The following is a 21,956-nucleotide window of genomic DNA, read 5'->3' on the forward strand; positions in this document are numbered from 1 at the left end:
CCCCCTCACCAGCGCTGCAACTTTGTGATGTAGACAAGCCCTAACTCTCTTTTAAGCACAGGAAAGTTTTGCCAATTTGATTCAAGGAAGCTGTAACAAAAAAGTTGAAAATAGACACAAAGTTGCTGTTTCAGAGGATACATTAAGTGAGCTGGTGGCACACCACTGGAATATCTTAAACTGTGAGTCCGACAAGAGTGAAAAAGCAGTTGCTGCAGTTTAAGTACATTTGACTATCTGTTACTTCTTATATGAAGACCAAGCCAAGAGATATAGTCATGGATCTAATCCACTTTTGTTTAGTCAAGAGGTCTAATGTCATGGCATGGAATAGAACTTTAGTCCTTCAAATGGTATACTTTGTGTTGAACTTCAAGAGTGAGATTAGAATTATTTAGCCAAAAGTATCTCCTAATAACTGCAAAGGCACCAGACAGTTGCTGTGTCACACACATCAAAGACTCCCTATAAAGAATAAATGCACTATGTATTCCAAACCTTCTTGCACTACACCTCTAAAACCTTAAGAGTGACAGAAAGCTTCTTAACCATCTGCAGTATAAACCATATTATGAGTTTAGATCGTCACCTATATGTCAAGTTTTCAGCAGTAATAAATTCTCTGCCATGATAATCTTGTTTCCTAGATAAATTATTTTAAGGATTAAAATCAACAGACCTAGGAATCTATGATCTACTACTAACAGCAGAAAAACAACTGGGCTAGGTGTGTCAAGAAGTAGCTCCAGTCCTGTTCATTTACACCATACAGCCTGTCTGGCTCTCCTGACATCACTGTAAATAAAACCAATTGAGTGCAATTATTCCTCACAGGATCCAAAAGATCCAGATTAACAGGAAGGGCCCCATCCCTTAATCCAACGGCTGAAGGTACACCAAATATCTTATCCTGCAATGAGTATGTAAAATCATGATGGCAAATGAGGTCTGTCTGGGTAAGGAACCAGAAGTATTCATCATTCACTTGGGACAGACTGAGACGCATCCCTCAGTTTCCTCTTTTATTTCTGATTCTAAAAAGGAATTGCTCTAATACCTTGGGGCATACTTGGCTCACTCATGGAATGTCAAGTGGCGTATGTGTGGGGCAGTTTTATGATGAGCAAGGATTATCTTTGATTTAATTTGAAATCGTACTTCAGATCTGAAAGAAATAGTCTCTTCCTGTCAACATTTATTATTCCAGTCTGTCCAAAATGCTACAGCTGAACTCATTACCCTCTCCTTCTGTTCATGTCACATCCTCCCCCATAGCCTTCTTTGCTAGCTTCTACCTGAAAATTTCAGACTCCTTGGGTAAAGTTAACTATGTGAATAGACTCCAGTTCTGCAAAGATCTAAGAAAGGCATCAATCTTATTGTTATACAAAAGAATATGTGGAGACCTCATATGGATAAGATCGACTTTCCTTGAAACTTCCTGAAAGAATAAGACTGTCAAAAGTTTACCAAACTCCTGGGTCCAATTTAAAAAGAACACTAAAGAGCTTTGTTTTAGATGTTAGTGAAGTCATGGCAGTGGAAGCCAACCTAAATTATCTTGGCAAGTAAAAAGTTTTTCAGAGCCCCATTACCATTGAATGAAACATATTTTACCCATTTTTAAACAGATTCTTAGTCATTTTGTTTGCTTGCCAAATTGAATCTAGGATATAAAAGACAAAACCTACATCCGCATTTAGTACCAGGCAGTTTATTTTTTTGTAATCTAGTAAAGATAGCAAATGACCTCAAATGTTAGCTATATATCAAATATTTCAGAACTCCACTAATCTCCATGCTTTGTAATCTGCTCTGAAAATTGGCACCCTTGCCTCACTTCTTAGCAAAGATTTAACAGTAGATGTTGGAGTGATGTCTCGTTATGCTAGGATTTCATTATTTTTATGAAATGTTCTACAATATTTTATTAGTATGCTATGACCTACTATCATACGAAATAAAACTACAGCATAATTGCCATAATTAATGTACAAAACATTTTCAGATGCCTTATCTTTGGGGTTTTTTTTACTATATTTGTTTGTAACACTCAGTAAACTTGCTAATTCTATAGCAACTAGTATCTGTAAAAGTTTATAAAGCAAAGTGTTCAATTTTTAATACATTATTTTAAACAAATCCATTCAGGGTCATAAATTTTAGAATACTGAGGTGTTTTCCAAAAGAAATAACTGATAAGAACTAGATGCAATTAGCTAATAGGATGAAGTTTCTCTGTATAAAAACAGATAAGGTTTCCAAATGTACTAACAAGACTGCAGCAGAGGGAAAAAATTATATGAGCAGACTGATTGTAACAAACATACGTCTGTTAAAACACTTATTTTGATCACATTAATCCCACCAATAAGAACTGTACATCCAATTGCTTGATGGATTTTGCTCATTAGAAGAGATTAAATAGCAAAAGATCACCTTTGGTTTATAAAGATATTTATTCCTAAACATTGCAAATTATACCAGACTAAATGGGAGAGAAAAATCATCACGCAGTCTATGAGGAATTAATAACCAATACAGTCAGTGAATCAAATCATTTTTCAGACAACATTAACAAGGAAAATGTTACAAAAGTGTATACTCTCCTCTGAGGCCCCTGGAAAAAATGGATCAAGATATACTTCTTTAAATGTATACTACAGACTGCGCACATGGCATTCTTAAACACATACACTTTCAGGCACTACCCTATAGTTGATAGTTTTCTAATTCACCCATCACTCTGAAATGCAGGCCTCTCTAGAGCAGTGGTTCTCAAAGACGGTCCGCCACTTGTTCAGGGAAAGTCTCTGGCGGGCCGTGCCCATTTGTTTACCTGCCACGTCCAGAGGTTCCGCCGATCGCGGCTCCCACTTCCTTATTCACTTTCTCCACGACAGTGATGATTTTATAGACCTCTATCATACCCCCCCCCTTAGTCATCAATTTTCCAAGCTGTTTTCAGTCCAACTCTTCTTAATCTCTCCTCATATAGAAGCTATTCAATACCCTTAATCATTTTGGTTGTCCTTCTTTGTACCTTTTCCAATTCTAATATATCTTTTTTGAGATGGGGTGACCAGAACTAAAAATAGTGGTCCAAGTGTGGGTGTACCATGGATTTACATAGAGGCAATATGATATTTTCTCTATTATCTATTCCCTTTCCTAATGTTTGCTAACATTGTTAGCTTTTTTGACTGTTACTGCACAATGAGTGGATGTTTTCAGAGAACTAGCCACAATGACTCCAAGATCTTTTTCTTGAGTGGTAACCTCAAGACCTCATAATTTTGTATGTATAGTTGGGATTATGTTTTCCAATGTGCACTACTTTGCATTTATCAACATGGAATTCATCTGTCATTTTGTTGCCCAGTCACCCAGTTTTGTGACATCCCTGTGTAATTCTTCGCAGTCTGCTGTGGATTTCTTGAGTAATTCTGTATCGTTTGCAATTTTTGCCACCTCACGATTTACCCCTTTTTCTAGATCATTTATTAATTTGTTGAACAGTACTGTTCTCAGTACAGATCGCTGGGGGACACCACCATTTGCCTTCTCCATTCTGAAAACTGACCATTTATTCCTACCCTGTGTTTTTTGTCTTTTAACCAGTTACTAATCCATGAGAGGACCTTCCCTCTTACTTTATGACTGCTTACTTTGCTTAAAAGCCTTTGGTGAAGGATCATGTCAAAAGCTTTCTGAAAGTCCAAGTACACTGTATCACCTTTGTCTACACGTTGTTGACTCCTCAAAGAATTCTAATTAGGGCTGTCGATTAATCTCAGTTAACTCATATGATTAACTCAAAAAAATTAACTGCGATTAAAAAATTAATCGTTGAATAATCACACTGTTAAACATTAGAATACCAATCAAAATTTATTAACTATTTTTGGATGCTTTTCTAGATTTTCAAATAAATTGATTTCTATTACAACACAGAATACAAAGTGTACAGTGCTCACTTTATATTATTTTTATTACAAACATTTGCACTGTAAAAGTGATAAACAAAAGAAATAGTATTTTTCAATTCACCACATACAAGTACTGTAGTACAATCTCTATCATGAAAGCGTAACTTACAAATGTAGATTTTTTTCTGTTATATAACTACACTCAAAAACGAAACAATGTAACACTTTTGCACCTACAAGTCCATTCAGTCCTATTTCTTGTTCAGCCAATTGCTAAGACAAACAAGTTTGTTTATATTTACAGGAGATACTGCTGCCTGCTTCTTACTTAAAATGTCACCTGAAAGTGAGAACAGGTATTTGCAAGGTATTTACATGCCAGATATACTAAACATTTGTATGCCCCTTCATGCTTCAGCCACCATTCTGGAGGACATGCTTTCTTGCTGATGATGTTCGTTAAAAAAACTAGTGCGTTAATTAAATTTGTGACTGAACTTCTTGAGGGAGAATTGTATATCTCCTGCTCTTTTTTACCCACATTCTGCCATTTATTTCATGCCATAACAGACTTGGATGATGACCCAGAACATGTTTGATTTACGAACATTGTCACTGCAGATTTGACAAAATGCAAAGAAGGTACCAATGTGATATTTCTAAAAATAACTACAGCACTCAACCCAAGGTTTAAGAATCTGAAGCGCCATCCAAAATCTGAGAGGGACAAGGTGTGGAGCATGCTTTCAGAAGTCTTAAAAAAGCAACACTCTGATTTAGTAACTACAGAACCCGAACCACAAAAAAAAAAAAAATCAACTTTCTGCTGGTGGCATCTGACTAAGATGATGAAAACAACATGTATCGGTCCGCTCTGCTTTGGATCGTTATCGAGCAGGACCTGTCATCAGCATGGATGCATGTCCTCTGGAATGGTGGTTGAAGCACGAAGGGATATATGAATCTTTAACCCATCTATCATGCAAATATCTTGCAACTCCAGTTACAACAGTGTCATGCAAATGTCTGGTCTCATTTTCAGGTGACACTGTAAACGAGAAGCGGGCAGCATTATCTCCTGCAAATGTAATCAAATGTGTTTGTCTGAGCGATTGGTAAAGTAGGACGGAGTGGACTTGTCGACTCTAAACTTTTCCATTGTTTTATTTTTGAATGCAGTTATTTTTTGTACATAATTTGACATTTGTAAAGTTCAAACTTTCATGATAAAGAGATTGCACTACAGTACTTATATTAGGTGAATTGAAAATACTATTTCTTTTGTTTTTTATAGTGCAAATATTTGTAATAAAAATAAATATAAAGTGAGCATTATACACTTTGTATTCTGTGTTGTAATTGAAAATGTAGAAAACCCAAAAATATTTAAATAAATGGTATTCTATTATCTAACCGTGCGATTAATCATTTGATTAATTTCTTTAATCGCTTGAGAGCCCTAATTCTAATAGATTGGTGAGGCATGATTTCCCTTTATCAAAGCCAAACTGACTCCTCCCCAACACATTGCATTCATCTATGCATCTGATATCTCTGTTCTTTACTGTAGTTTCAATCAATTTGCCTGGTACTGAAGTTAGACTTACTGGCCTCTAATTGCCAGGATCGCCTCTGCAGATTTTTTAAAAATTGGTGTCACATTAGCTATCCTCCAGTCATCTAGTAGAGAAGCTGATTTGAGTGATAGGTTACATACCACACTTAGTATTTCTGCAATTTCATATCTAAGTTCCTTCAGAACTCTTGGGTGAATACCACCTGGTCCTGGTGACTTACTACTGTTTAATTTATCAATTTGTTCCAAAACCTCTTCTTCTGATACCTCAATCTGGAACAGTTCCTCAGATTTGTGACCTAAAAAGAATGGCTCAGATGTGGGATTCTCCCACACATCCTCTAGAGTGAAGACTGATGCAAAAAATTAATTTAGCTTCTCCATGATGGCCTTATCTTCCTTGAGTGCTCCTTTAGCACTTCAATCATTCAGTGGCCCCACTCATTTTTGCAAGCTTCCTGGTTCTAATGTACTTTAAAATGTTTGCTATTAGTTTTTAAGCTTTTGGCTAGTTGCTCTTCCAAATTCTTCTCTGACCTCCCTAATTATATTTTTACACTTGACTTGCTAGAGTTTATGCTCCTTTCTATTTTCCTCGGTAGGATTTAACTACCAATTTTAAAAGAATGCCTTTTTGCCGCTAACTGTGTCTTTTATTTAGTTATTTAGCCATGGTACCACTTTTTTTGGTCCTCTTACTATGTTTTTTAATTTGGGATATATATTTAATTTGAGCCTCTATTATGGCGATTTTCAAAAGTTTCCATGCAGCTTGCTGGCATTTTACTTTTATGACTGTACCCTTTAATTTCCTTTTAACTGGTGTCCTCATTTTTGTGTAGTCCCCCTTTAAATAATTTGGTCTTTCAAAGGCAGCTTTGAATTTATTCAGCGAGTCTTCACTGGTTTATCACTAAACACACAGAGAGTTTAACAGTTTAAGGCCTAACGGTACCATTAGATGATCCAGTCTGACCTCCTATATATCACCAGACATTGTCACCCAGAATCCTCTACGTTAAGTCCAAATACTTTATTTAGACAAAAGCAGTTCAGTCCTCAGGAGACTAAGCTGTGTGCCAAGGTGCCACAAATGACCAAGGACCCTGCAATGACAGGGAAATAACTAGGTGATGATTCCAGCAGGTGAACTATGGTCCATGCTGCAGAAGAAGGCAAAAATCCCCAATGTCCAAGCCAATCTGATCTTGGGCAATATTCCATCCTGCCCCCAAACCTGATGAGCAGTTTGACCCTCAGCATGTGAGCAAGACCCACTAGCTAAGCATCCAAGACAGAGCTGTGACGAGTTAGATCACCGAAACCTCCTTGGGAGCTGCCACCTGATGTGCCAAGACTACTTCTGCCCCTGCTTTCCCTGCCAGCTCGGGACCCCAGCACCCTGTCTTGCTGAGCCAGATACGCCCGTCTCCTCCAACACAGACCCATGGTCTGAATTACTTGCCCCAAAGCTGCAGGCTTCACTGAAAGCAGCCTGCAGAAGTGTTCTTATCTTTAACACTCAGATGCCCAACTCCCAGTGGGGTCTAAACCCAAATAAATCCGTTTTACCCTCTATAAAGCTTATACAGAGTAAACTCATGAATTGTTCACCCTCTACAGCACTGAAAGAGAGGTACTCAAAGCTGTTTGTCCCCCCCCAGGTATTAATACATACTCTGGGTTAATTAATAATTAAAAAATGATTTTATTAAAGACAGAAAGTAGGATTTAAGTGGTTTCAAGTAGTAACGGACAGAACAAAGTGAATTACAAAGCAAAATAAAATAAAACATGCGAGTCTATGTTTAATCAAACTGAATACAGATAAAATCTCACCTTGAAAGATGTTTCAATAAGTCTCTTTCACAGACTGAACGCATTCCCAGGCTTGGCACAACCATTTCCCCTGGTACAGCCCTTGTTCCAGTTCAGGTGGTAGCTAGGGAATTCCTAATGGTGGCTCTCCCTTTTCTCTGTTCCATATACTTATATATCTTTTGCATAAGGCAGGAATCCTTTGTCCCTCTGGGTTCCCACCCCCCACTTCACAATGGAAAAGCACCAGGTTAAAGGCCCTCAGAGTTATATTTCATATTTCTAGTTTCAGATACAAGAGTGATACATTTATACAAATAGGATGATCACACTCAGTAGATTATAAGCTTTGTAATGATACCTTACAAGAGACCTTTTGCATGAAGCATATTCCAGTTACATTAACATATTTTCATAAAATCAAATAGAGTGCAACATCACAAGAGCATTGGTCCACTCCTTCTCATGTCCCTTCTCCAGTGTGCCCAATCTGATGTTTCATAGGAAGGTGAGAGAAAACAGCAGCAAGAAACAAGACCCATACAAGGAGACCAACCATATGGCTCATAGCTAAGGCTCAGATTTTGTCATGAATATTTTTAGTAAAAGTCATAAAAATGGGAAGGGACTGGACAGCAGTGGGGTGGCTGGTGGCTCTGGGGCCCCCACCACCTGTGGGGACTCAGAGCTCCAGGGTCCCTCTCCCCAGCACTAGGGAGCTGTGGGAATCGCCCTGCTGCCCCTAGAGTAGGGAGCTGCCTATGACCATGAAATTGACCAAAATGGACTGTGAATTTGGTAGGGCCCTATTTATGAACCTGTCCATCAAAATTCTGCTCTCAGACTGGCATGAATCTGGAGAAAAAATGAACAGCAGTTAAGTTACTTGGAATTTACATTGGTGTAACACAGCAGAATTTGAGAACAGTGCTATTCATCATGGGTACTTTGTACAGAAAGTAAGTAGTGAATAGCTGATTACAGGGAAAGGTCAACAGCTACATGAACTATAGGGTAGTGCCATAGATCTGGCAGCAGAGAAAACTAATTGCAATTAGGTCAGCACTCAGTGACTAGGTAGGAAGCAGATTTTAAGGTCTTAAAACAATAACGAAAGAGAAAGGAGCTGCTGTTCTGAACAAACACACTGAATATGAATAGGGTTTAGTGAAATATTGTGAAGCATTTAAGGAATCAGTGCTTGCCACTGGGTTATGTATAGTGCACTTAAAGCTTTATCAGTCAAATTCAAACAAATAATTACCAACAGAGAAAGTAGGACAGTGGTGGGCAATCTTCGGCCCATCAGGGTAATCTGGTGGTGGACTGCCAGACAGTTTGTTTACATTTGAACGGCAGCCAGCAGCTCCGAGTAGCTGCGGTTCGCCATTGCCAGCCAATGGGAGTTGCGGGAAGCGGCGGCCAGCACATCCCTATGACCCGCGCCGCTTCCCGCAGCTCCCATTTGCCAGGACGGTGAACCGCAGCCACTGGGAGCTGTAGACAGCCACTCAAATATAAATAAGCTATGATAGCTTGCCAGCTGATTACCCTGGCGGGCCGTAGGTTGCCCACCACTGAATTAGGGACTTTTGGGGAAAATCAAGAACATGAATTAAGACATTAGGGCACATTACCAAATGTCTGATGAAATGTTAGATGTGAATTACATAGTATTTATACTGGAGGTAGTGAAGGGAGCTATAAAATCAATGGTCCAAAATAAAGACATCCATCTAAATGTTTATTTCTTTAACAGATTACCTTTCCTTGACTGTAGATATCTCACAGCCCTTATCAAAGTAGGCCAGATCAGTTTCATTGCCCTAAGGTTAAGCTGATGAACAGTACACAGAGTATTCGTCAGCTGAAGAACGGTCATCATCCAATTGCAAAAACAGTGCAAGCAATTTCTCTTCTATCTTATTTTCTTTGGTGGGGATGTGGTATAGTGTATTCTAGAAATGACTGATATTCCCAGATTCATATCTCATAACCTTTAATTCCCACTTATATTGAATCAAAACAAAAAAGGGAATTGTGTGGGACTGTTCTTAATTTATTTCAGGAAAGAGAAGGCTGCATAAGGAAGTTTTCAAAGAAATTATATTACAGGATCTCATTAGATACAGGAAGCGTGTTCAGCCACTGGAAAGTGTGTGCGGGAGGAACAGCTTTTCATTTGTTTAGTAGCTCAGTGAGCAACACTGACTTACTCCAGTGTGAGCTGCATCCAGCAATCCTCAGCTGGAAGGACAGGTTAGCCTGCTGTGGTGCCTCTAAGGTTGTAAAGCAAAAGGAAATAAAAAAATCAAAACCAAATATGCCATATCAACAGTTTTCTAGTTCCTCTAATAAGTAACAAAATTCATTATTTCCTTTTGGAAAGCTTTCTCTTGACTTTTCCACTTGTATTCAAGAGCTTCAATTATAAAATATTATAAGAAAAAGAGTGATATTCTTTTAAAGCTGTACACAAATTTGGTGCATCTTAGTGGCAAAAAAATTAGTAGACAAAACTGATTACAGCCATGTCTGATATGGACAGAAGCTTTGAAAGTTATTCCCTGTGAAAGCACCTGAGGGCTTGGCTACACTGGCACTTTACAGCGCTGCAACTTTCGCGCTCAGGGGTGTGAAAAAACACCCCCCTGAGCGCTGCAAGATACAGCGCTGTAAAGCCTCAGTGTAATCAGCACCACAGCGCGGGGAGAGCGGCTCCCACCGCTGCAAGCTACACCCGTAAGGGATGTGGTTTACGTGCAGCGCTGGGAGAGCTCTCTCCCAGCGCTGGCGCTCCGATCACACTCACACTTCAAAGCGCTGCCACAGCAGTGCTTTGAAATTTCAAGTGTAGCCATACCCTGAGTTTAGACCCCTGGGTCACTGAACAAGGACTGAATCCTAAGGCCAAACTGTGCCATAGCTATGTAGTTTCTGATATATAAATAGAAGTCATCCTTATATCAACTCCTCTCACCAATTTTCTAACAACAGTAAAGTACAGATTAACTGAAAATAAATGCAATTAATTGCTTTTGTCAAATATTACTTCATAGTGAAATGGCATACTCTGTATATTCTCAGATACTATCAGTGTGTGGTACTCAAGTTCTCACACAGGCTGTTTAATGCTTATAGGGTTTTTTTCTCTGATGCATATTGCAATAGTATTTTGAGCACTTAGCAAACCTTAATGAATTTACCCTCAACAGACCTATGAAACAGAGAAGTATTATTCCCACTTCACAAACAAGGAAACAGAGGCACAAAAGGGCTAAGGCGCACAGATCACATATGAAGCCAATGGCAGTGATGCAGTATGTCCATGTTTAAGGATTTATTTTTTTAACATAAAAATAAATAAAGGTACCATTAATTTAATCTAGGCCAACAAACATGGTATTAGCTACTAGACATTCTGTAGGTTTTGCTTACAAACCTCAGAATTACCATCTGCTTATTTTACATGTACTTATTTCCCTCTACAGCTTCTGAACTAAATGTATCACTCTGTGATCTAAGCTAACAATACTGCAATATTTCATGTCGTTACTCTTTTAAACATCCACATTGAGATGAATGTGAATATGAAAATAAACCCCAAATCTATACTTACTGTCAGTTATTTTACAGGCTGCTTCTTTTCCCAAAAGAAGATTGTTTTCTTGCTATTAGCTATATTTTGCTAGCATACAATTGTGTTTGACCCACACATATTTTTACATATGCAGTGGTTTCTGTTACCACCATCCATGTAGGAAGTACACAAATGTCTTCTGAACTATAGTGTAAATATTAATACCTTGACATTCAATTGAAATATACCAACTGTGTAAGTTTTGTCCTTATGCCCCATTATTGCTCAATTTCTAGTCAGCTCCTATCATTACATTAGTTATAAAGTACAAATCTGTTATTTTTATTACTGCTAATAAATGTTGATAACTTCTCAACCATCAAGAAAACAAATAATAGGCGTCAGTCTTTCATACTGTATGATTCGTTTCACTGAAATCAGCACTTTTAAAGAAAATAAATAGAGAACTTCTCCCCAAAGGAAAGTGAAAGGCAGGAATAGATTCATCAGTGGTTTTTAAAACTGCACAAATATTAAAACAAAATAATCTCTACATTAAGATCAGTGAAACTAAAAACAAAATAGCTAAAATAATGGTGCTTCACTGATTTCAAAACATTTTTTAAGAAAAAGCATTACAGCTGTCAGGTGAAAGAGGATTCAGCTGATTGTTTCACCTTAGAATTGCATGACCGGAATACATCAATTTTACTTTGTATTTTGTGTTAATTTTTTTTCTTTCACTATTACTCACCGGTGGTAAAACATTAATTTGACACAGAAAAAAACATAATTAAGTCATGTGTACCTTTAGCCCAGCATATTGGGAATGGACTACAGCCGCTTTTCTCCATATAGATAGCACCTGCTTGTTTCCGGGCCTGTTGGCCTGCCAATTCCAACAACAACATACACACAATCGTATAGAGATCAAGCCAGGCTTCAGCATACAATGTCCCAATTCAGTGTTCCAATAGTATTTGCTCCTGCAGGGGGGCTGGGAAGCCAGCCACTTGAATGTATTCAATCCACAAGCAAGGAGAAAACTATTAACCTTGCCTACATTTGGTCTCTTTTCATCTAGTTTAAAGGAAAGGTAGAAGCAAAACACTGTAGTATTCCTTTGGTAATATATTCCATCAGCATGAAGAATGCCTTTCAGTTACAGAATCGTCTCATGCCTCAACAATTTAAAGCACCAACCATCCTTTTCCAGGGTGAGCTACTGAACAGAATGCTACCAGCCAGTAATGTGACTGTGTGTGTGTGTCTGTATTCCTAGATTCATTCAGGAGGGAGGAGGGAGTGAAGGAGGGGCAGGAGGGAAGGCGATTAGCAAGCACCTTATTAATATGCTAATCTCACCCTTCTGTTCAATTCACACAGCAGACTCCTGTTTACAAAACTGACAGCAGATTCTAAAATTGACTAAGCTGCAAATCAAGCCTGACCCAGGTCATGTCTGTAGAGGTGCTTCCCAACCATTTTTTGTTTTAAATTCAACAAATTTAAATTTAAATTTGTTTTTGCCTCTGGTATTTTACCAACCTATCCTGACATTTGATTTTCAATAACTTCCCTAATAAGATACGAACAATGAAAAACTGAACAATGAATATCCTGAAGTATCCAGCAGAACAAATATGTTTTAGTAAAAACAAAACAATACAAAAAATAAAAATAAAAAAGCCTACTCACTTGATACTTTCCATCAGATTTAGAGACTATTTTACAATAAATTTAGCTTTATAAAATATACAGTAAGAGCTGATTAAAATTTCCCTAAACTTCAATGGAAGCAGGATTGAGTCTAGATCAGGAATCTAACTTAACTGCATTTTTTAAAATTAAACAAGAGGAGAAACAATGATAGATCAAAACATTGGTGAAAGGTGAGCTAACCCTAAGGAAATAGGACACCACAATGTCCACTATCATCAGTACCATAGCTAGCTCCCCTCTAAAAATATGACCACTACTTTATTCTCTTGCAGCTGAGAGAAGGCATAGGTCATCACATATACTTCTCTAACTGCACATTACACTTCATATATAAACAGTAAACAAAAGATAGATTTGATTTTCTTTCAATGTCTGGGCACCAGGAATAAAAATGATATTTTAAATTATGTTTAATATATATTTATGCACATGCAATATACCACGTAAAATTCATCTCTGCTGAATAACCTGTTCATGTTATATATTGAAATGAAATGTTTATTAACTGTGTTGTAGAACCCTTTTTCTATAACAAGCTATGTGCACTATTGTGAGGATGTACCTGTATATGTGTATAGCGTGTATGTAGACAAACAAAAATTACAAAACTCCCATCTTCTCTCTTCTAGTGGAAGGTTCCACAGTACACACTACAAACATATGTTTCATTATAGAACATAACAAAAAAGTAGATTCAGCCTAAATAAATATTATAAACTCTTAGGGACAAAATATACCATTCCTATCATTAAACTATTCATAAATTCCATATTAGCCATCTCTAATGTACAGTCCTCAATAGAAAGACAAGGTGAGTGAGGTAATATCTTTTATTGGACCAACTTCTTATGGTCAGAGAGACAAACTCTGTGTTAGCTCATAAGCTTGTCTCTCTCTCAGACAGAAATTGGACAAATAAAAGGTATTACCTCACCCAGCTTGTCTCTCTAGTATCCTGGCACCTGCATGGCTACAACACCACCGTATACAATCTTCAATAGTAAGGCACAGAGCTTACATAACTAAGACTATTACCAAAAGAGTTAGTTTTAAGTTAACACAATCACCAAACTGACTCAACTGCCTAGGTGTAACAGCACCCACAATACTCTCCATTACATATTTAATTAATTTTATGTGCTTACAGATTACATCACTGCCATTTTGGATTCTCAATACAGTATGATGCAGACATCCAGAAAGGTTCATTTAAAGTCTCTAGGTAACAAATACTGTTGCTTCCTTCCAAAAGTGAGAGAGAGAGAGAGTGTGTGTGTGTGTGTGTGTATATTTTTTTTAATTTAAAAGAAAAGTTATCCACTGCAAAAATAGAGATTAGAGCACAACCAAGCCACAGATGTTCTGCATCAGTGCCCAGGCACAATGACCAAATGGCTCTCTTTCTGGGGCTGAAGAGAGCCAAAGAGACTTGGGGATATGCAGGGTCTCTCCTCCCCTGAAAATTTTTGAAACTACACAGTACTGCAGAAGCATCCAAATCCTGTCAACTCTGGGTTCTTATATGTTTACCTTTAAGGACATAACACCACAAGCAATAGTACAGGTAACAGTTCTTGTTCATTTCAGCCATATACCTGGTACAAGGTAATTATTGTTATTGTTACTGTTACTTGTTCAGGGCTGATAATGTGCTTGGTTCTGTGCAACAGGCAAAGATAAGAGGCAGAAGAAAGATGGTCTTGTAATTAAGACTCTGGTCAGGGGCTCAAGGAAGCTCATTTTAATATCCAGTTCTCCTACTGACCTTCTTTATGACCATGAGGAGGTCACAGTCTCTTTTTACCTTCGATCCCCATCTATAAATTCAGGGCAGTATTTCCTTTCTCCCATCCTTTGCCTGTTTGTCTATTCAGAGTGTAAGTTCCCAGGACAGGAACTTTCTTACTATGTGTAGGTGCAGCCTCAAGCAAAATGGAGCAGTGATCTTGGTTCGGGCCTCTAGATGCTACTGGAATACAAATAAATAATATGTTCCCTACCATGAAGAGTTTACAGTCCAAAAGAGATGCATACAGAAGACAGCACTTAACAGGATGTTCTAGTAAATCCAGGAGGCAAGATTGGTTTTGGACTTGTTATTTGTTATTTTAATAGAATAAAAACTCCTATTGGGTAAGTTTATGGGAAAGTGGGTTATCAAGAAGAATCTGAATGAAGAGAATGCACTGGCTCATGTTTTTTAAAGCTTATATGGACATTAATAAAGAAGTAGTGACACTGAACAAATGGATTTCAGAGGGTTCGACCACCCTCTTCCCAGGACTTTTTCCTGTTATATCTTGTTACAGTACGGGGAAAGGTGAGAACCAAAGCTTTGCACCAAACCAGTAACACAATTTTTAATATCTGTTCAATGGTTCTATACATATTTATTATAAACATATTTTTTAAATCTGTAAATAATAATTTACAAAATAGACTAAACGGTCCTATAGTGCAAGGATTTAAACTAAACAAACCTGCTTGTGTGTTTCCATCTGCCTTTCTAACAAAAACATTACAGTAGAACACAACTCAAAAAGAAGCCAAGGCAGCATTCTACCTTAAAAATCACACCACTGTCTTTTCAGTATAGACCTGACTCAGACGGGTGACCAGACAACTCTTTAAATACCTTAGAGCCAGGGAAAATCAGAAGAGAAACAGCAATAGCTACAGGGCCACACATTTCCCACCACAATCATGACTTTTCAGTACTAGTAACTTTACCTGAAGCTGTTGACAGGGGGCACTGCATCAGGCAGCATTCATGCGTTTGCATAGTTCGCCACATTCACATTTGCAGCGGACCCTCAGATCCACTAAGCAGTATTGTCAGCAGTCTTTGCCAACTCAGCTCTCGATCGAGTCAGAGTATATCAGTGCTTTCATTTAAGTTCAGTGCCTGAAGGGAGTTGTTCTGAAGGAACCAGGTTCTCCAAGATCATCTACATTTCCTGTCATGTTGTTCTCTGTAGACAGTGGTATTTTGGGTTAAGGGATTTTCAGAGGCAAAGCTCTTTCTGGACTTCTGCATCATAGATGGTAAAGTGTATCCATGCAGCAGATGTCTTGGATTATGCACCTGTTTTTGCTTCCCCTTTTTACTGAAAGCATCCCATCCATTGATGGTGATGCAATCCTCACAGGACAGTATAATAACAGGGTGAGGTTCAGTTTCAAAGTCCCTGTATTTATCCTACAGGATTGACTGAGTTCAATATCAATTTTATGTGCCTGGGCTGAGCAATACCATACTAGGCCATAGTACTCTGCAGTCGAGTAACACAAGTGCAAGAATAGTTGTTCAGAGTGTTTTGGGGTGAGTTCCCCATTTTGTGCTAGCCTGTTACTGAAGGACACAATTTCTGGAGTTTACTTTCTTTTTCAGCTTCTTGATGTGCTCTTTGAACGTCAGTGTTCAGTTTAATGTAACCCCTAGGTACATCGGATGTTCATAGTACCATCCCGCAATATTTGCAGCTTTTGCTTAATGGTGTTTCAGGTGGAAGTCGCACATGAGTTTTGTTACGGGATTAGCATTCAGGAACAGAAAGCATGTGCAGTACTATTTTCCAAGTATACTCAGTGAACTGCTTAGAATGTGCTCAAATGTTTCTGACTGGGTAGCGATGCAAGGATCATCTGCATAAATGAATCTTTGCACATCAGGGAATTCTGGTTGGTTATTCATGAAGATATTAAATAGCAAGGGTGATGGCACCAAACTTTAGAGCAGTCCATCCTGTCAACTATGCCAACAACTTTTCTGACCACGTATCTCAAGAAAGAACCTGTCGAGTCTCAATCAGGGAGGAGATGACCTGGTCCATCTTGGTATTTCTCAAAATTCTTGCCAATTTCAGTAGAAGTCATGATCACTCACAGTGACATAAACAGCCAACAAAGCAACAAACAGCCCCTATAATTTTACAGGTTTTGAAGCCATCTTCAATGTACTGAGTTAGGTTTATAACTTGGCCACAGCATAAATGTTCTGGGAGGAAACCGACTTGGTCATCAGTCAGCCACCCTTCCACTATTGGCGCTATTCTACCTATAAACATCCACTCATTCACCTTGTGGGTTGAACAAAATAAGAATATTGGGTGACGGCTATTTGCAGAATTAGTGTCTAGGTGGTTTGAGTAGAGTCAACACTTTGGCTTGTCTCCACAGCCTGAGTATGTGCATTGTCTCCATGCAGGAATTAAAGAAGTCAAACAGCCACTTCTGTGGTCTCATCCAGAAGTTCAGCAATAATTCATCAGATATACCATTGAATCCAGCTGCCTTGCCATGTTTCAAAGGTTTCATGACTAGTGTTAGCTCCTCAATTCTGAGTTGCTCACTGTGGATTTTGCTGTCTCTGAGGACTGACTGAAGTTCCTACTTGATTTGTTTCATTGTGCCCTTTGTTTTGAGGACTAGTTTATATTTAGAATGAGCTGATATGAAACTTGTTTGGGAGAGACTGTGGCAATGAGCTTTGGTTGTTGTCCATCAGGATTCAGCTTACAAATTGTGGCCATTCTACCATTATGGCACAGGTGTGTTGTTTTAATCATCTCCCTCCAGCAGCTGCACTGTGATGTAGTTATAGCTCATTGCTCTCACCGTAAATCTCAGATTCGGGGGGGGGGGAGGGGGGAAGCAAGGGAAGGTGATGCAAGCTCCCACAAAAGCTACTGCTAAAGAAATCTTTCTCAAAAAACGATCCCAGTCCAGAGAATCTTCTGATGTCGAATGATGCTGTGACCAATATGCAGTGTAGCTGTAGACAGGTCGGTCCCAGAATATTAGAGAGACAAGGTGAGTGAGGTAATATCTTTTATTGGACCAACTTCCACTGGTGAGAAAGACAAGCTTTCGAGCCACGAAGAGCTCTTCTTCAAGTCTGGGAAAGTTACTCCCAGCATCACAGCAAAATGCAAGGTAGAATAGATTGTTTAGCATAAGAAAGGCACCAGTCAAGATAGAGCAGCCCATTAACACCTTCACAGTCTTAGGGCTTGTCTACATCAGAAAGTTGCAGCGCTGGTGAGGGAGTTACAGCGCTGCAACTTAGGAGGTGTACACATCTGCAGGGCACCACCAGCGCTGCAACTCCCTGTTTGCAGCGCTGGCCGTACTCCCGTTTTGTCTCGGGTTTAGAGGATCCAGCGCTGGTGATCCAGCGCTGGTAATCAAGTATAGACACTTACCAGCGCTTTTCTTGACCTCCGTGGAATAAGCAGGTATCCCAGCATACCTGAGGAAGCCTCTGGTAATCAAACTGGTCTCCTTCCCCAGCTTGCTCTCGCGTTCCCCGAACCCCGAGCAAGCGGGTCTCCTTCCCTGAGGTTTGCTGGGTGGTTCCGGGAACGCGAGAGCAAACCGCGGCGAAGCTGGTCTCCTTCCCCGGTTTGCTCTCGCGTTCCCCGAACAAGCAGGTCTCCTTCCCTACGGTTTGCAGGGTGGTTCGGGGAACGCGAGAGCAAACCGCGGCGAAGCTGGTCTCCTTTCCCAGTTTGCTCTCGCGTTCCCCGAACAAGCAGGTCTCCTTCCCTACGGTTTGCAGGGTGGTTCGGGGAACGCGAGAGCAAACCGCGGCGAAGCTGGTCTCCTTCCCCGGTTTGCTCTCTCGTACCCCGAACCCCCGAGCAAGCGGGTCTCCTTCCCTGAGGTTTGCTGGGTGGTTCCGGGAACGCGAGAGCAAACCGCGGCGAAGCTGGTCTCCTTCCCCGGTTTGCTCTCGCGTTCCCCGAGCAAGCAGGTCTCCTTCCCTGCGGTTTGCAGGGTGGTTCGGGGAACGCGAGAGCAAACCGGGAAAGGAGACCAGCTTCGCCGCGGTTTGCTCTCGCGTTCCCCGAACAAGCAGGTCTCCTTCCCTGCGGTTTGCAGGGTGGTTCGGGGAACGCGAGAGCAAACCGCGGCGAAGCTGGTCTCCTTTCCCGGTTTGCTCTCGCGTTCCCCGAACCCCCCTTGAAGCCGCCCAACAGCGCTGCAGTGTGGCCACATCTAACACCACTTGCAGCGCTGGTTGCTGTAAGTGTGGCCACTCTGCAGCGCTGGCCCTATACAGCTGTACTAATACAGCTGTAACAACCAGCGCTGCAAAATTTTAGATGTAGACATGGCCTTAGGACCAAACGAGGGGGTTAGTGGGTTACAGTTTATTGATTTTAAGCTCCTAGGCTCATCTCTTGAAATGTGTGTTGTGGGGGGTGTTGATCAAGCCATACTCAATGGAGAACCCATCCTGAAGGAAATCTTCCCTGAACCCCTACTTTTGGCCTTCAAAAAACCTGCCAACCTCTCCATGCTCATCATCAGAAGACAGCTCCCCGCAGACCAGGAAACCCGAACTCAAATCAGCACTTAGACCCTGCCAGAACAACAAATGGAAAATCTGCAGACATATCTTCACTGCTGTGATGATCTATAAGCCCTCACAACACACTTTGCATGATTCATGGATCCTACACATGTCTATCACAACATGTGCTATGTCTCATCCAGTGCATTAAATGCCCCAATAACAACTATGTGGGTGATACCAGACAACCACTATGTTAGTGAATATTTTTCAGAAAGCGATGACTCTGTATCTGACCTATCAGTCTTCATCCTCAAAGGAAACCTGCCCAATACTTTCCAAAGATGAGCCTGGGAGCTTAATTTCATTACTCGGCTAAACACTCAAAATCACGGACTGACCAGACACACTGGATTATGGTTTATTATAACAATCTGCAATCCACTAACCCCCTCTTTTTGCCCTATGACTGCAGAGGTGTTAATGGGCTGGTCTACTTGAATGGTCCCTTATAACATGTGCTAACAACTTATGCTAAACAATCTGTTCCATCTTTCATTTTGTTATGACACTGGAAGTACCTTTCCCAGACATGAAGAGCAGCTCTTCGCAGCTAGAAAGCTTGTCTTTTTCACCAACAGAAGTTGGTCCAATAAAGGATATTACCTCCTCACCTTGTCACAATGAGCAATAGGGAGTCTGACCATGCATGTGTGGCTCTAGCATAAGATGGGGCAGCAGCAAACATATGAATAACTCCTGAGGTAGCTTCATTTTTATTGTATTATTCTTTAAATAACGATTTGCTATTCCTTCAGCTAGACATGAGGACTGCATAAACTTTTGGTAGTATAAATCGTAACAGATTTACTTGTGGGCAAACCAACTACACTTCTCTGCCACTTCCTCTCATGTTTCCTTTATCAGGGACTCATCTGGAGAAATAAAGAGTCCACATAATACTCTTGAGAATGGTTTCCAGTTCACCACACAAGCAGAACAGAGAAGTTCACCTGCATTTCTTACAGCCCTATGATACCAACACAGTATGCCTTCAGGCATCAATTCCTGAGACAGTGATTTACTGCAGTGTTACAGCTATCAAAAGCTGTCTTCACCCAATCTAAACTGTCTCCATTCTACACAAAATCATTTTCATTAACAGCTTTGTTGTGCTTACAATCAGAAAACAGAACACTCTTTAGCATTCTTTATGGGCTACATTTACCTATAAAATGTCTAGTAGTTGATATTTCAAGACTCCCTATAACCAAGTCTATAATGTTTAACCTTCGTAACAAAAATCTTACAATATATGGAATATAGTACTGCCCTAAATTGCCAAAAGCTCAGTTATCCAATAAATACAAGCATCTTAGACAACACAGCCAACAATAATCAAACTCAACAGGTACATGTCAAATGCTCATGGTCCATCTACAAGTTCCACTGGTTTCTGAAAACTGCTTTCAGTTTCCAAAGCTTTGTAACTATTATACATTTCATTTTCCTTCTTGGGGAATGGATGGTTGGAATCTAACTAGTATCATGCAGTAACTTCAACACTAATTGATATTGCATTGTTGAGATGAGAATGTGAAAAAGCTCCAGCAAGATGCCACCTGCCTCCTAGATCAAATTGAGTGGATCTCCTTGGACCCAAAAAACGGCTGAGCTGAGGATGGTGGAAAAAGTTAAACACAGCAAAGGCCTAACTAGCTCTTACAGATTGAATCCAAGTCAGCAGATAAGATTAAATCATAGTGAAAATTATATTTTAACAATGGAAACATAGCTGCAATACCTTCCTTATGATGACTCTTACCTTAGTCCTATAACAGAGGAGAAAGAGTTGGCTGAATGATGAAGCCTCAGAAAAAGTACCAAAAGGGGTAATCCTTCATTTTCACAGAGATTGACCAGATAAGCTAATAAGTAAGTCTCTTCTATCTTTAAGAAGAACTACAGAGTGTGGAACTAGTATCTGGAAAATACAGAAAGATAAGACTGGAAGGGCTAGATGACTAGAGGTCATCTAGTCCAGTCCCCTGCACTTATGGCAGGACTAAGTATTATCTAGACCATCCTTGCACCAGGATATAACAGCTCCCATCAAAGCTGAATCAGGGTAGAACTTACTCTGCTTCTCCTTTGAGCTGTATGGTATCTAGATTTTTATGCCAGAACTACAGTATTTCCATAATGGCTTACAACATAGACCCCTGGGGCCAGGCTTAAACGTTGTATACAGAAAACATTAAATGATTACCTGATAGTAATCTTTGCTTCCAAGGTGAATCTCAGTTGAAGATCTTGGAAGAGAAGAGCAGGAAACAGAAACAAAGGTAGGGTCACTAATCCACACATCTCTATTAAGCATGGTTCCCAAATGAGTCCACTGGGGGGGGGGGAGTAGGCACCTTATGGCATTATACAGATGTTGTGGCCAGTTATCAGGAATCAAGTCCCGAGGAAAAAATCTGTTCAGCAAGCAGCATCGTTAACAGATGGTATAGAATGCATTTGACTTTCCCTTATGAAATCTTCAAGAGCATCAGTTTCATGCCTTGCAAAACAACTGTTTAAAGCATTTCAGATTTCATAAATCTTTGCACCCGAGAAACAGTGGCAAGGACTGAAGAAAACTGAATGTGGGTCATAAACAAAGAGACTTGCTTTTAAACAAAGTATTCGGTGCTTTAATATATTTTTAACACTTGGGCTTAAAGGGCCACTGTCAACATGATAACCTACTCACTTAAAAAAAATTAGTAGTTTCAAGTACTATATGTATCTTCAACTTCCCATGCCAATATTTATGATTTTACAATCACTTTAACTGTCTCTCTTTTTCCTGCAGCTGTGAGAAAAATCCACATGAATTAAAAAGGAAACTGGCTTACTATGCCAGTAAAGCAGTGAAACTAGCTATACACAAAGGGCTGCCAAACGCATCACGTACATTGACACTACCTAAAGAAATAAGTATTTTTTCTCATCCTATCTTTCAGTTATAGTCATGTTATGTGTAAC

At 39.7% G+C, this 21,956-nt stretch overlaps 1 protein-coding gene across 21 annotated transcripts in view; it reads right to left on the minus strand.

Annotated features, from left to right (window-relative positions):
• Positions 1–21,956, minus strand: part of PTK2 (protein tyrosine kinase 2) — a 430,903-nt gene that overhangs the window by 303,957 nt on the left and 104,990 nt on the right. For 6 of the 21 annotated variants that reach the window (XM_030546404.1, XM_030546397.1, XM_030546393.1 and 3 more), the window contains exon 1: positions 11,712–12,052. The exons of 2 other annotated variants lie outside the window; for them this stretch is intronic. In XM_030546404.1, the coding sequence (XP_030402264.1) occupies positions 11,712–11,814 (103 nt within the window). In that variant the 5' untranslated portion in view covers positions 11,815–12,052. Of the gene's footprint in view, positions 1–11,711; positions 12,059–21,956 lie in introns of those variants that run through there. 13 more of the 21 variants (XM_030546389.1, XM_030546388.1, XM_030546386.1 and 10 more) reach the window with 7 other exon arrangements.

Source organism: Gopherus evgoodei, unplaced genomic scaffold (assembly GCF_007399415.2).
Source record: "Gopherus evgoodei ecotype Sinaloan lineage unplaced genomic scaffold, rGopEvg1_v1.p scaffold_44_arrow_ctg1, whole genome shotgun sequence".
Classification (NCBI taxonomy): domain Eukaryota; kingdom Metazoa; phylum Chordata; order Testudines; family Testudinidae; genus Gopherus; species Gopherus evgoodei.